The sequence below is a fragment of the Pongo pygmaeus genome, chromosome 11, assembly GCF_028885625.2.
Source record: "Pongo pygmaeus isolate AG05252 chromosome 11, NHGRI_mPonPyg2-v2.0_pri, whole genome shotgun sequence".
In the NCBI taxonomy this organism is placed as follows: Eukaryota; Metazoa; Chordata; class Mammalia; order Primates; family Hominidae; genus Pongo; species Pongo pygmaeus.
In genome coordinates, this window is record NC_072384.2 from 82,884,311 (window position 1) to 82,898,336 (window position 14,026).

General features: G+C 39.2%; 1 protein-coding gene across 3 annotated transcripts in view; it reads left to right on the forward strand.

Moving 5' to 3' along the window:
• The first annotated feature begins 906 nt into the window (after positions 1–906).
• NUP35 (nucleoporin 35) overlaps positions 907–14,026 on the forward strand; it is a 44,123-nt gene continuing 31,003 nt past the window's right edge. Inside the window, exons 1-4 of one of the 3 annotated variants that reach the window (XM_054478992.2) lie at positions 907–1,019; positions 1,983–2,110; positions 11,702–11,872; positions 13,837–13,964. In XM_054478992.2, the coding sequence (XP_054334967.1) occupies positions 11,713–11,872; positions 13,837–13,964 (288 nt within the window). In that variant the 5' untranslated portion in view covers positions 907–1,019; positions 1,983–2,110; positions 11,702–11,712. Of the gene's footprint in view, positions 1,020–1,982; positions 2,111–7,798; positions 7,920–9,657; positions 9,764–11,701; positions 11,873–13,836; positions 13,965–14,026 lie in introns of those variants that run through there. The other 2 variants (XM_054478991.2, XM_054478993.2) reach the window with 2 other exon arrangements.

Consider the following 14,026-nt stretch of genomic DNA (forward strand, 5'->3'; position numbering starts at 1 on the left):
ATAGTTCAAATAGAAGAGCAGGAAATAAAATTACACCTGAAAGTTATGTAAGTTTTAAAGTTAGTTTTTCACTTCCCACAGGTGAAAGGAATCACTTAATTGCTTTAATGACAACAGGTGAATGAAGTAAACTGATGTTTCTTTTGAAGTTTAGCTACTTCTTTTCTGCCAGTTGTTTACTATAATAAAATGATCAGAAAAACTTCATGCATTTTCACATGTAATATTTTATTTTTAAATTTATAAAGACATGGCTTTGGTCATGATTGCTTATAGAGGTCAGATAATGCAAATAACAAAGAGCAAATTTGCATTTTTTTTTTTTTTTTGAGACAGAGTTTCACTCTTGTTGCCCAGGCTGGAGTGCAATCGCGTGATCTTGGCTCACTGCAACCTCCACCTGCTGGGTTCAAGTGATTCTCTTGCCTCAGCCTCCCGAGTAGCTGGCATTACAGGCACCTGCCACCACACCCAGCTAATTTTTGTACTTTTTTAGTAGAGACGGGGTTTCAACATGTTGGCCGGGCTGGTCTTGAACTCCTGACCTCAGGTGATCCACCCGCTTCGGCCTCCCAAATTTCTGCGATTACAGGCATGAGCCACTGTGCCCGGCCAAATTTGTATTTTTTTTAAAGTTGATGTCTGATTTTTTTAAAGATGATTTTTTTAAAGACAAGGTCTCACTGTGTGGCCCAAGCTGATGTTAAACTCCTGAGCTCAAGCAATCCTCCTGCTTCAGCCTCCCAAAGTGCTGGGATCACAGGCATGAGTCACCATGCCCAGCCAGATCTCTACATCATAAACATCACAAAGGGCCTTTGGAGATCACTTGTCCTTGGTACCCAGGAAGTCATGGTTCCTCTGTGTGCTTTATGTGACATCACTAAGTGAATGGTAGCCCATGTTACACCAAGTGCTGAAGGCTGAGATGGTGAGAGCATGAGTCATAAAATGCTCTCTCCCCTTGCTCTCTTTCTGAAGATGACAAACTCCATCTTTTTTCTAAAGTCTTACTAAAGGTGGAAATCTTTTTTCTTCACTTCAATTTTAAAAAATTACTTGTTTTTGTTTTATAGAATAGACTGAGAGTGGGCTTTTAAGAGTAACAAATTGATTTTATATTTATATACAAACACTGCATATTGTTAGACACTTATAAATAGGTTGATGAATATTCAGTATATATGATAGATATACAAGCAGTTTGGTGTGGATATATTAAGCTTACTGAAAAATTTTTAAAATGTGAGATTTTACATATTTCTGACTTTTTCAAAATTTGAGTTTAGAAGAAAGTTGAAATATAGCCCAGAGCTAATTTTCAGGTTGAGCTCTCTGTAGCCCTAGGTACTCCAAACCAAGTGTTTCAAGAGTCACCTGGAGTTGCGATAGTTGGCAGTTTAGGGGGCAAGAACCCTCGTACTCTTTCTGTTCCTCCCCTCCCAATTTGGCAGTTGTATTTATTAAGCATCTGCACCATCCTTTGTTGAAGAAAGGGCTCCCCACTTAAGTTTGATAATCAATGGTCTACAAAAATAGCACTTTGATGAAATCTGATGTCCTGGGAGGAAGGAATTCAGAACAGAAATAGGAAACAGGTTCCACTTGACAGTTTATTTAGTGCGTTCAGAATAGAAGGTAGAGAAACAAGTATTGTAATCAAGATAATATTCATGTACAGAGGAATATAGTGAACATGCAATATTTCTAAAATTGCAGTTTAACAAGAAATAAAAAAAAAGTACAAATGTTTCTCATTCAAGATAATCCACACTTTGAAGATCTCATGTTACACAAAAAAGGGTAATTAGAACTATATAAACAGGTCTTTATAATAAGCACTTAATATAATTAATGTGCAGTTATGATTTTTAAAATTGGCAAACATGCAAAATTGCATTAAATAAGTTATGTCAGATAATTATCCTTTGTTTAATGTTTATTTACAGCTTGTAATTAATGTTTAATCATTTTGTTATCAGTGGTGGGAATCCAAGTTACACAGCACCAAAATATGTTATCAGCGGCAAATCCATACGGGTCTGCAACAACAATTCTTGTGTCCTCAGGAGAGAATCCGACTAAGGGGCATAAAGCAGAAGAGACCAAGGCAAGTTTTAGAGCAGGAGTGAAGGTTTATTGAAAAACTTTAGAGGAGGAATGAAAAGAAAGTAAAGTACACTTGGAAGAGGGCCAAGCGGGCATCTTGGAGGACAAGTGCCCCATTTGACCTTGGATGTAGGGTTTTACATGTTGGCATACTTCCGGCATCTTGCATCCCTTTTCCCTTGATTCTTCCCTCGGAGTGGGAGGCCTGTTAGCAATTTGGAGGTAAGCATGCGCAGTGTGTTTACTGGAGTTGTACGCATGCTCACTAGAGGGGTTCTTCCTTTACCAGCTGAATGTCCTTAGGAGGTCAGCTACCAGTTAAACTCCTCCATTTTGCCTCTTAATATGCGTGCTCGAGCCCACTCTCCCAACTCCTTAGATCTTATCCAGAAGCTGCTGACCACCAGTTTTAGGTGTTTCTATCTACTGGGAAACTGCCTTTTCCTGGCACTGGCTGCAACCAATTATTTTAGAAAGACAGTTTAACAACCGTCTGACATTCCTGGTTGGGATAGGGGGTACCCTCTCTTGCTCTGTTTATGCCTGAATAGCTACCTACTGTAACCATTTATTTTTCAACATACATTTAATTGAAAAATAATGGAAATACAAAATAGGAAAAGTTATGGTCCCTGGCCTCAAGAAAATCCATCTAGTGGTGCTGAAAAGAAAACTTACAAAACAAGTATCTTACAGCAAAGTGAGGTGAAGAGATACGATGATTCAGAGTTGGCAATGGCTGGGGCAGATTTCATGACATAAAGAGGCTTGAGCTGCTACTTGAAAGAAACACAAGACTTTGCAAATTGGGGTGGAAAGCTAAGGGATGCTAGGTAGAGGGTTGATGTGAGCAAGAAATACAATGTGAAGAGCTGTTCACAAGAGAATGAGGGTTTTCCACAGGGAATAATGAGAGAATTGATTGGAGCAAAAGGTTAGGATGAGGAGGTGAAGGAAATTTTTATTTTTGGAGGGGGGTGGGCGGGGAACAGGGTCCAGCTCTGTGGTCTAGGCTGGAGTTCAGTAACAGGATCATGGCTTACTGCAGCATGGAACTCCTGGGCTCAAGTGATCCTCCCGCCTCAGCCTCCTGAGTAGCTGGGACTAAAAGGTACATGCCACCCCACCCTTGGATTTTATTTTTGAAGCCAAGGTTCTCAGTTACCCCAAGGTGAAAGTAGGGTAACAATGTGTATTGCCATTAGGGGTTCCTATGGAAGTCTCTTAAAGAGATGCTTCTACCCTCCCACCATGAGAGATTCTGATTTTTTTCCTTCTTTGCTGTCCGGGTGACAATGTATATAGTATAATGAAGGATGTTACTAAAATGACATGTGCTGCACACCTGAGTCTTGTGGAGGCTGAAGAAAAGGAGGCTTCTGTAGAAAATAGGAACTCAGTGAGTGTTTTCAGACAGCTGGGTAATGTGTATGAAGAAGAAAGCTTTGGGCCAGGCGCGGTGGCTCATGCCTGTAATCCCAACACTTTGGGAGGTGAAAGCTGACAGATCACTCGAGGTCAGGATTTCGAGACCAGCCTGGCCAACATGGCAAAACCCTGTCTCTATTAAAAATACAAAAAGTAGCCGGCTGTGGCGGTGTGCGCCTGTAATCCCAGCTACTCGGGAGCCTGAGGCAGGAGAATTTCTTGAACACGGGAGGCAGATGTTGCAGTAACCTGGGATCGCTCCACTGCACTCCAGCCTGGATGACAGAGTGAGACTCCGTCTCAAAAAAAAAAAACACACAAAAAAAGCAAGTTTTGGCTACTGGTGTGTTAGGCTTGGTGGGAGAAACTGAAGGCAGGGATGTAAGGAGTTGACTGCAATTGTATAGGAATTGAAGAGGCAGAAAGAATATCTGAATGTTTGATGGTAGAGAAGGTGAATGTCAGAAAAAACAAAGCGGAGCAGACACTGTATTAAGAATAACCATTTTTCAAAGTAGGTATTGTTTCTATTTTACAAACAATAAAATCTAGAAATCAAATACAAATCCAAGTTATACAGGTTTTAGTGAGAGAGTTGGGCTCTGAATTGAGGTCTGTCTGACTCTAAATTCCACTAACACACTATGAATTCAATTTTGAGTTTCTAAGAGATGAAAAAAAGAGACAAAAGATGAGCTTGCTTTTGAGGTTTGATGTACGGGTAGGTTGTCCAGCAAGCATCTGGAAAAGTGGCATTTGGCTTTAGAGATGTTGGGCATAGATTATTAAAAATTATTTGCACAGGGTGACAATGATAAGGATTCCAAGGGAGACCACTAAGAGTTGAAAAAGAAAGGAGAGAGCAAAGGCTTGAACAACAATAATATTCCCAGGTTAGAAAAAAAAAATGGGATCAATTATTGAAAAACCAGAAAAGGAGTAGGAAGTTATGAGAAATAGGAAGTGTAGCATCACCAAAAATAGAGAAAACATTTGTACTTAGGAAAAGATTGTCAAAGCTGTTGGATACTGCAGATGTCAAGGAGGCAGGTCTAATTTGGCAATTAGAAAAAAAAATAGTTGGGGTCAGTAGTTTTATTTCGGAAGAGCATTACACAGGAGCCAATCTGTAATTAATTAAAAATCAAAATAGTAAAGATAGGGAAACAGATAATTTACTAAAATCTATAGACACTTCTTTTGAGATTGTGAAAAAATGAAATGAGAGAGAAATTAGCACATGGTAGGTAGGTGGAGGAGCAAGGCCTAGGGAGGGTTTCAATACTGGGCTTCTTTATAGCTTGGTAAGGAAAGAGCCCGTTGAAAGGGTAAAAGATTGAAATGCAGGTAAAGAAAGGAAAATAAATGTCTTAATGGAAAAAAGTTTTTAATTTAAAAAATAAAGAAAATAGGGCCAGGCATGGTGGCTCATGCTTGTAATCCCAGCTCTTTGGGAGGTTGAGGCGGGCGGATTATGAGGTCAGGAGATCAAGACCATCCTGGCCAAGATGGTAAAACTCTGTCTCTACTAAAATTCAAAAAAAAAAAAATTAGTCGGGTGTGGTGGCATGCACCTGTAGTCCCAGCTACTCGGGAGGCTGAGGCAGGGGAATCAGTGGAGGTTGCAGTGAGCTGAGATCACGCCACTGCACTCCAGCCTGGCGACAGAGTGAGACTACATCTCAAAATAAATAAATAAATAAATAAATAAATAAATAAAATAGCAGTAACACCTGTCATCAACCACAAAAATTGTATAAAATAAGTTAAAGGCCATTCTTTTTATTATTATTATTATACTTTAAGTTCTAGGGTACATGTGCACAACGTGCAGGTTTGTTACATATGTATACATGTGTAAAGGCCATTCTTAAATCCTCCAATTTACAAACCCTTTCCTACTTTATCTCTACTGTTAATAGTTTGGTGCGAATCTTTTTTTCTTTTCTTTTTTTTTTTTTGAGACGGAGTCTTGCTCTGTTGCCAGGCTGGAGTGCAGTGGCATGGTCTTGGCTCACTGCAACCTCCGCCTCCTGGGTTCAAGCTATTCTCCTGCCTCAGCCTCCCAAGTAGCTGGGATTACAGGCACGAGCCACCATGCCTGGATAATTTTTGTATCTTTAGTAGAGATGGGGTTTCACCATGTTGGCCAGGCTGGTCTCGAACTCCTGACCTTGTGATCCGCCCACCTCGGCCTCCCAAAGTGCTGGGATTACAGGCGTGAGCCACCGCGCCCGGCTGGTGCCAAATCTTTTTCAACATCTTCCTTTATTTAAAGAAGCATCACTGTTTTTTCTCTCTCTATCTTTCTCTGCATCTGTTCCTAAATAAACCTGTTATTAAATAAAAATGATGCCATATATGCATGCATGTTTTCAAATTACTTTTTTTCATTATATCTATCACAGAGGTCTTTCTTGGTTAATATTTACACTCATATCAAATCCATCTAATTCATTTTAGCTGGTGTATAGTGTTCTTTTGTTTGGCTAGATCATAATTTGTATAGAAATTTCTTTTTAAAAAATTTATTTTTTATTTTGTAGAGAAGTGGGGTCTCACTATGTCTCAAACTCCTGGGCTCAAGTGATCAACCCCTCAGCCTCCCAAGGTGCTGGGATTGCAGGTGTGAGCCACCACATCTAGCCTCAATGTGTGTAGAAATTTCTTCATTGATATACCTTTCTTGGTAGCTTAATTCTAAAAAGTGGATTGCTCTGTGTTGTGGGCTGACTACTCTCCAAAGATATCCATACACTAAGCTTTAGAATCTGTGAATGTTACCTTATATGGCAAAAGGTATTTTGAAGATGTGATTATTAACTTAATCGCCTCTACTGGATATTGAAATAGTAAGATTATCCTGGATTACCCGGGTGAGTCCTAAATGTCATCACAAGGCTATGTGATGGCAGAAGCTGAACAAAGCAGTGTCAGACAGACCAAAGATGCTACATCGTCGGCTTTGAAAAAGCAGGCAGGTGGCACAAGCTAAGAAATATAAGTGGCTTCTAGAAGCTTGACAAAGCAAGGTAATAGATTCTCTCCTGGAGCCTCCAGAAGAAAATAGTCCTTCTGGTACCTTGATTTTAGCCCCACAATACTCATTTTGGATTTTTGGCCTCCAGAACTATAAGAGATACATTTGTAATGGTTTAGTTAACCGAGCTTGTGGTACTCCAATATGACTTTATCTGAACTTTATTACATCTGCAAAGACCCGATTTCCAAATAAGATCATATTCATAAGCATGAAGGTTAGGACTTGAACATAAATTTTTGGGGGACACAATTCAATTCGCACACCCATTTTCAAAAAGTCAATTCGATCTGTGAGTGGTTTTAAAATTTGATTTCTGTGAACCATTTAATTCTGGAATTGTTATTGCCTCATTCCAAAGACAAAATTCTTCCTCCATTTGAGATTTTAGGAAGTCCTAGAAGAAATAGCTGAGCATGGGTGGATGTTTTGGAAATAATCCTCATGGTATGGAGCAGAGAACGTCCCCAGTTGTACGTATGTAGCACATTATTTTATAAAGACAGTAGCTGGGCAAAACTAAACAATATATTTTTACACACACATATGCAGAATGTGTATATGATTTACGTATGACTATGCCCTAAAGAAAAGCAGCAAAGTGAGGGGAGGTGGACGGCAGGGATGGCACATGCAAGAAGCACGCAAGATTCCGCGGTGTGGAGGGTTCGTGGGTACGTATAATTATCCTCCATTATTTACATGTGTACTTTATGCGTTCGTTAGCTATATTTTTGTATGTTTTAATATGCAACAAAACAGCGTATGAGTTATGCTTTAATGTAAAATTGTCTACAAAACACAAAATTTAAAAGAAATGGCATACGGATAGTAGAAAACATGCTTTGAGAAAAAAGCGTCATGTACTAAGCCCAGAAATCGACATTGCAAAGAGGCACCAACTGTTTTCATCAAGCAGGCTTTTCCAGGTGTTACTCAGAAAAGCTTACCGATGATAAGAGCACTGGGTCAACTCACGCTGATTATGAAACCGTGAGTAAAATAACCTGTGCTCCTATGTAATTTAAGTACCAACAAATCAGGAAGCATTCCCGGATGAAAAGCATTCATAGAACCACACACTGGTTCGCCACCTTCCCGGTGGAAAAACCCTTTTCTCGGAAATTCTCAGCGCAAAGACTTTGCCCTATTCCAAAATGGCTCCGGCGCCCACAACTTAAGCAGGGCGCAGGTCCGGAAGTTACGCAACCCCATAAGGTAGCACGCCCTTACCCGTCGGGAGCGTTTCCGCCATTTTTGAAAATTGGGAAGGTCCTGGTTTTAAGTGTAGTTGCCGACGCAATGGCAGCCTTTGCCGTGGAACCTCAGGGGCCCGCGTTAGGTGAGTGAAATATTGCTTTTCCTTGCTGGCACTGCCATCCATGCTCTGGGCCTGGAGGCGGGCAAGACTGAAAGGCAGTCGTCAGGCTCTCGTCTGCTGGTTTCAGTCGCGGAGGGGGAACCCTTGGGTGCCCCCAAGTTCCTAGTCGGTCCCCTACTCGACGCATCGCCTCCGTACTGCTACAAAGGTGGCGCCGGGAAGCTGTGGGCCCTGGGAGGGTGAAGAAAAGACCGTCTGGCGGTGACTGAGCTGTGTTTGTGCCCCCACACGCCAGCCGCGTTAGACTGGCCCATACCTTAACCTCCTCCTGATACCCGAGACGCGATGCTGGTTGCTGGATTCCCCGGTCCCCGGTAGCATCCCTGAGAGGAACTGACCGCGGTACACGTGGGTGGGCGGTGCCCTGAAGTGTGTGGGTGCAGTCCACTGCTTCTTGATCACCTGTGCTTCTAGTTCCTGTTTCGACTCCTCTCTCCCGGGCTTTGCCAAAGGAATCTTGTTGTTAATGGAAGCTCGAATCGTGCAACATTTAATCAACCATGTGGTTGGTAATCATTGAGATATTGACCTTAATAGCAAGCTAGGAGTTCGCACGATATTTCCCGCCTTTATTTGGGGAAAGTGACTCTTAAGTATTGTAGGAGGTATTTTTCTCTAATAAGTCACGATCTGAATTTTTTTAAAGATTCATTTCCATTATTCATTGCGGAGCCTCGTTGAAATATGTCGTCTTTGAAAAAAATCTACCACTTTAACAGCACGCGGATTCCTTTTTTTCCTGCTGAGTTTTGCGACTTGTGAGAATCGTCGAAAATTTTAGAACGGAAAATGAACCGTCTTACTGTCATAGAGACTTACCTGAAAAGTTAGGTTATAACTTTCTGAGCTTGGAAAAGAGAGCAAATGTGATATATATGGTGTAGAAAGAGTCTTTAGATTTGAAGGGTATGTAATGCTTGCCATGTTTGGTGTAAGATAAGTTCCTTCTGAGAACAGAGTAACTTGAACTGCTTTAGTCTGTCATAAAAAAAACTAAATGCATAATGTCAATAATGCAGATACTCTGCATTAAAATTTATATACAGATGTCGTCTTGGTATTTATTTTTAATATATTTTAGAGATCAGAAAACTTCATTTCCGGTTCCAAATTTTTCTATTCAACAAAAACATTTTGGAGTGCGTATTTATTGGGGTTACACATGTGAATAACCAATCCCTGTATATTGCCTTGCCAGAAATCTGACATTGGCCAGTATTAATGTTCAAGTCCACATTTTGCAGATATTCCAGGTGCCCACTGGTGTAGTAAAACTAAGGGTTGACTTCAACAAACTGTGCTAGCTGAGTACGTATCTTTTAGGAGCACAGAATATGAAATGTAATTGAGGACATGCAGCATCTTTTCCTTACGTTTGCTTTAAGTGAAATTTAGCCTGAGGGGTGGTTAGTGACAGTCCTGATTAAGAGCCCATTGTGCCCTCCTTCTTGTCTGGTGCTTTCTTTTTTCTTTTCCTTCCTTCTTCCCTCTCTCCTTCCTTCCCTCCCTCCCTCCCTTCCTCTTTTTTGACACAGGGTCTCGCCGTGTCACCCGGGCTGGAGTGCAGTTGTGCAGTCTCAGCTCACTGCAACCTCCGCCTCCGGGCTCAAGCGATCCTCCCACCTCAGCCTCCCAGGGGCTGGGACCACAGGCGTGTGCTGCCACGCCCAGCTACTTTTTGTATTTTTGGTAGAGACAAGGTTTCGCCATTTTGTCCGGACTGGTCTCGAACTGAGCTCAAGCGATCCACCCGCCTCGGCGTCCCAAAATCCTGGGATTACAGGCTTGAGCCTTCTACTATGTCTGTATGTATCCAGATATATCAGAACTTTTCTTAAGCCAATTCTTACTTTATTTTGCTATATTTTTTTTTTCTTTTAGGGAGGGGGAGTGAATGTAGTGGATGTTACCAAAAACTTTGCGTTTAATGTGGTATTCTGAATATCTGTTAAGAATATGCTTTTGTTAAGACTTTTGGTTTGATTTTAGTGGATCTTCTTATGAAATATTTCTATAGTGCCATGTAACATAGTAACTAGCACTTTATAAAATAATTACAATGTAATTAGAGTTTTTCACACCTTGTTTTAGTATTTGCTTTATCCATTTATTGAAATTTTTTTTTTTGTCTTTTATACACTTGTTAATATCTAGGCCTAGTATAATGGGAAATAAGAGGAAGACTAAATAGTTGGCAGCTTTTGGATATTAAGAAACAGATTTTTAAGGCTGTCTAGAAGTTAAGTAATAGTTAATAAAAAAACATACAAATAACATAGCAAACATTTGACCCTTCTGAGTGCAGTGAGTCACACTCAGGCTTGTCACCTAGTTGAAAATTATTTTCATAAGCAGACATTGCAAATTCTATATTTATACTTTACTCAGTTTTTGCTGTTATAAAATATTTGTAGAAAATAATAATTCGTATTTATTGAGCACCTAACTGTATATCAGGTACCAGGTCAAGCTATACTTGCAGTAATTCTAACAAAAGCTCTGTTAGTGGATGCTAGCTATGGTTATTCCCTTTTGCTGAGAGAACTTGAACCCACATCTTTGACTCCATAGCCCATTGTTTTCCTTATTCTGCTATTTTGCTCTGAAATTAGAATTACATAGCTCACTCATCTTCATAAGGGAAATAATATCTACTCTATAGATTGTGAGGATTAATTTTGTATCAGTTGTGAGGTTTCATTTCTCTAAGTTGGCTTTATATTGGGATATTTAATGATGATTCTTTAATTTTTTTTTTTTTTAAATAAAAAAGATGAGATCTCAGTGTGTTGCCCAGGCTGGTCTTGAACTCCCAAGCTCAAGTGATCCTCTTGCCTTGGCCTCCCAAAGTGCTAGGACTGCAGGCGTGAGTCACCATGCCCAGCTGTGATTATTCTTGATTTAAACTAATGATTAAGAAAAAAGATAGAAAAATAAGTTTTCAACTCTTTTCAACATGTTTCTGAGTTAGGATGCTAGTTATCGCTGTTATTTTCTAAGTGCTCTAATATATGCATGGTTACAGTTTTATCACAATAATGATGAACTTTTTATGGGGAAGAAAAAGAAACAATTTAGCAAGCTAAACCCATTGTGTTTGATATGCTAAGACTTTGTATGTATAAGTAGTGCAGCCTGTCCTTGTTTTCGGTTGTTACATAGTCCCAACTGATTCGGAAATGGAAAGAAATTATTATATTAGTGTGATTTTTAAACCCCTGAAATAATGTAAACAAAAATAGCTGTCACAGATTAATATTGTGCTGCCAGGCGTAGTGGCTTCACGCCTTTAATCTCAGCACTTTGGGAGGCGAAGGCTGGTGGATCACCTGAGCTCAGGAGCACCAGAGCAGCCTGGACAGCATGGTGAAACCCTGTTTCTACAAAAAAATACAAAAATTAGCTGGGTGTGGTGGTGCAGGCCTGTAGACTTAGCTACTGAGAGGCTGAGGAGGGAGGATCGGTTGAGCCTAGGAGGTGAAGGTTGCAGTGAGCTGAGATTGTGCCACTGCACTCCAGCCTAGTGACAGAGTGAGACTCCGACTCAAGAAAAAAAATGAATACAAGATAACTTTACATTTTTCTAGAAATATTTTTTGTTGGCTTTTAAAATAATAAATTCAACTATGGTTCTATTACATCTAAAAGTTTTGATTAAATTTTCAAAATTATGTTAGATTCTTGCATGTTTTTGTCAGATACTGTAACAGAAAAGTCCTTAATTTATTTTTTGATTCATGTAGGATCTGAACCAATGATGCTGGGTTCACCCACATCTCCAAAGCCAGGAGTTAATGCCCAGTTCTTACCTGGATTTTTAATGGGGGATTTGCCAGCTCCGGTGACTCCACAACCTCGATCAATTAGTGGCCCTTCAGTAGGAGTAATGGAAATGAGATCACCTTTACTTGCAGGTAGGTGAATTGCTTAAAATAATTTTTATAGACATGCTAAATACAGGGATGTCCAATTTTTTGGCTTTCCTGGACCACATTGGAAGAAGAATTGACTTGGGCCACACATAAAATACAGTAACTCTGATAATAGCTGATGAGCTAAAAAAAAAAAAAAATGCAAAAAAAATCTTAAAATGTTTTAAGAAAGTTTACCAATTTGTGTTGGGCCACATTCAGAGCCATCCTGGGCTTCATGCAGTGTTCAAGCCATGGGTGGGACAAGCTTGTGCTAGAATTTTAAAAAGTGTAATGGTGCAGCATTCACCCTCATCAATACATTCATTAATTAAAAAAATTTAAGCAATGTGTCTATTATAAAGCAAAGCCTTTATTTAAAGGCTCTTGGAATAGAGGTGTAAGCAGTATAAGCTATAATTTCTAGAGCCACTAAAATGTATTCTATGTTTTATTCATTCTAAGATGCCTTTGAATTGGCTTTTAAGTACTACTAGGAAAGATAACCCTAAATATGACACAATGCTAAGATGCCATTTTTTGTAAAATTTCTGTTTTGGAGATGTCAGAGAGTGGTAGGGGGAAGAGTGCCTCATAGAGTTGATGAAATACCATCATTTAGCTTCAACTGAATTGATTTAAAGTAATTCATCTTAAGATACAAGAATAGGAAATAATCGGTCAAAAGAAGTGTAACTTGAAGATGTAGATACGAATTTTGCCTTTAGTCTTAGTGAATTGAGATTCTCACATACAGCATGTTTAAGGAAACTAGGGGGAGGTTTTATACACAGAATTGGTGATTGTGAGGGCAAAGTATTGTAAATGCAGCCTGTATTTATTACAGAACTCCTTTAGCAAAGAAATATTTTTAAAAATGACTTCGAAGTTTTAACTGAGTAGTGAGAATTAGATACAGAAGTGTTGAATTCTAATTGTGAGCTAATATCCTTTAGTAGTTGTTCAAGTGAAAACTCTTTTTACCTTAATTGCCCTTTAAAGTATTTTTGCTTTAAAATGGTTTATTATTTAGGATTTATCAGGGAGAATGATAAATTATATTTGAAGTAATTCATTTAACATTAAACATTAAATTTCAAATGTGTTATTTTATTATGGTAGCCAACATATATTGATTGCTTATGAGCCTGGCAGTATGCTAATCATTATTTTGTCAATCTTAAAGGGTAGGTAATAGTATCCCCATCTTTAAAAAGAGAAAACTGAGGCTAAATGCAATAAATAATTTGCTGAAGCTCACTTGCTAGTAAGTGAGAGAGCACTACAAACCTCAGGTTAGTCTTATTCCATAGATTGTGCTCTGAATAGCTTAAGCTGTACAGTCCAGGCTCAGACATTAGTCTTACCGATGGTCTGGGCTGCATCACTATTTGACATTGCATGTTCTCTGATCGATAAAGACATCTTTATGTCACAGAACTTGGTCCTTTTACTACATCTTTATTATGTACTTAAATATATTTCTACTGTGAGAAACATGAATGGGATCTACTTAATCTGGATAGTCAAGTTCTACATTAGGGAATTATATTTATTCAGGAATCTACAGACTGGAGCTGTTTAGTACCTACTTTCAAGTGAGAAATGGGATCAAGTTTTGTATTTAAATGTTAAGCGTTTTGTAGAGCAAGCAAAAGTTACATGTGTTTTGTGAAAACTAAGATTTTCATTAACTACTTACTCCGAATCCTTTTATTCAAAATGCAGTCTGTGGATCAGCAGCATTGGCATCACCTGGGAGCTTATTAGAACTGTATAATCTCAGGCTTCACCCTACACCTTCTGAATCAGAGTCTGAATTTTAACAAGGTCCCCAGGTGACTGTTCAGCATATTAAAGTTTGAAAAGAACTAGGAGACAAGATTTTAAGTCAGTATTTCAAAAATATCAATTTAAAAAATCTTACCAAAAAGACAGAAGAATCCTTTTTTTTTTGTGTGCTGTAGGTGGGTCACCACCACAACCAGTCGTACCAGCTCATAAAGATAAAAGTGGCGCTCCACCAGTTAGAAGTATATATGATGACATTTCTAGCCCAGGACTTGGATCAACACCTTTAACTTCGAGAAGACAGGTAATATGAATACGCTTTTGATCCACAATGAACAACATCATGGTTTTATGTGGCTGTTCAGT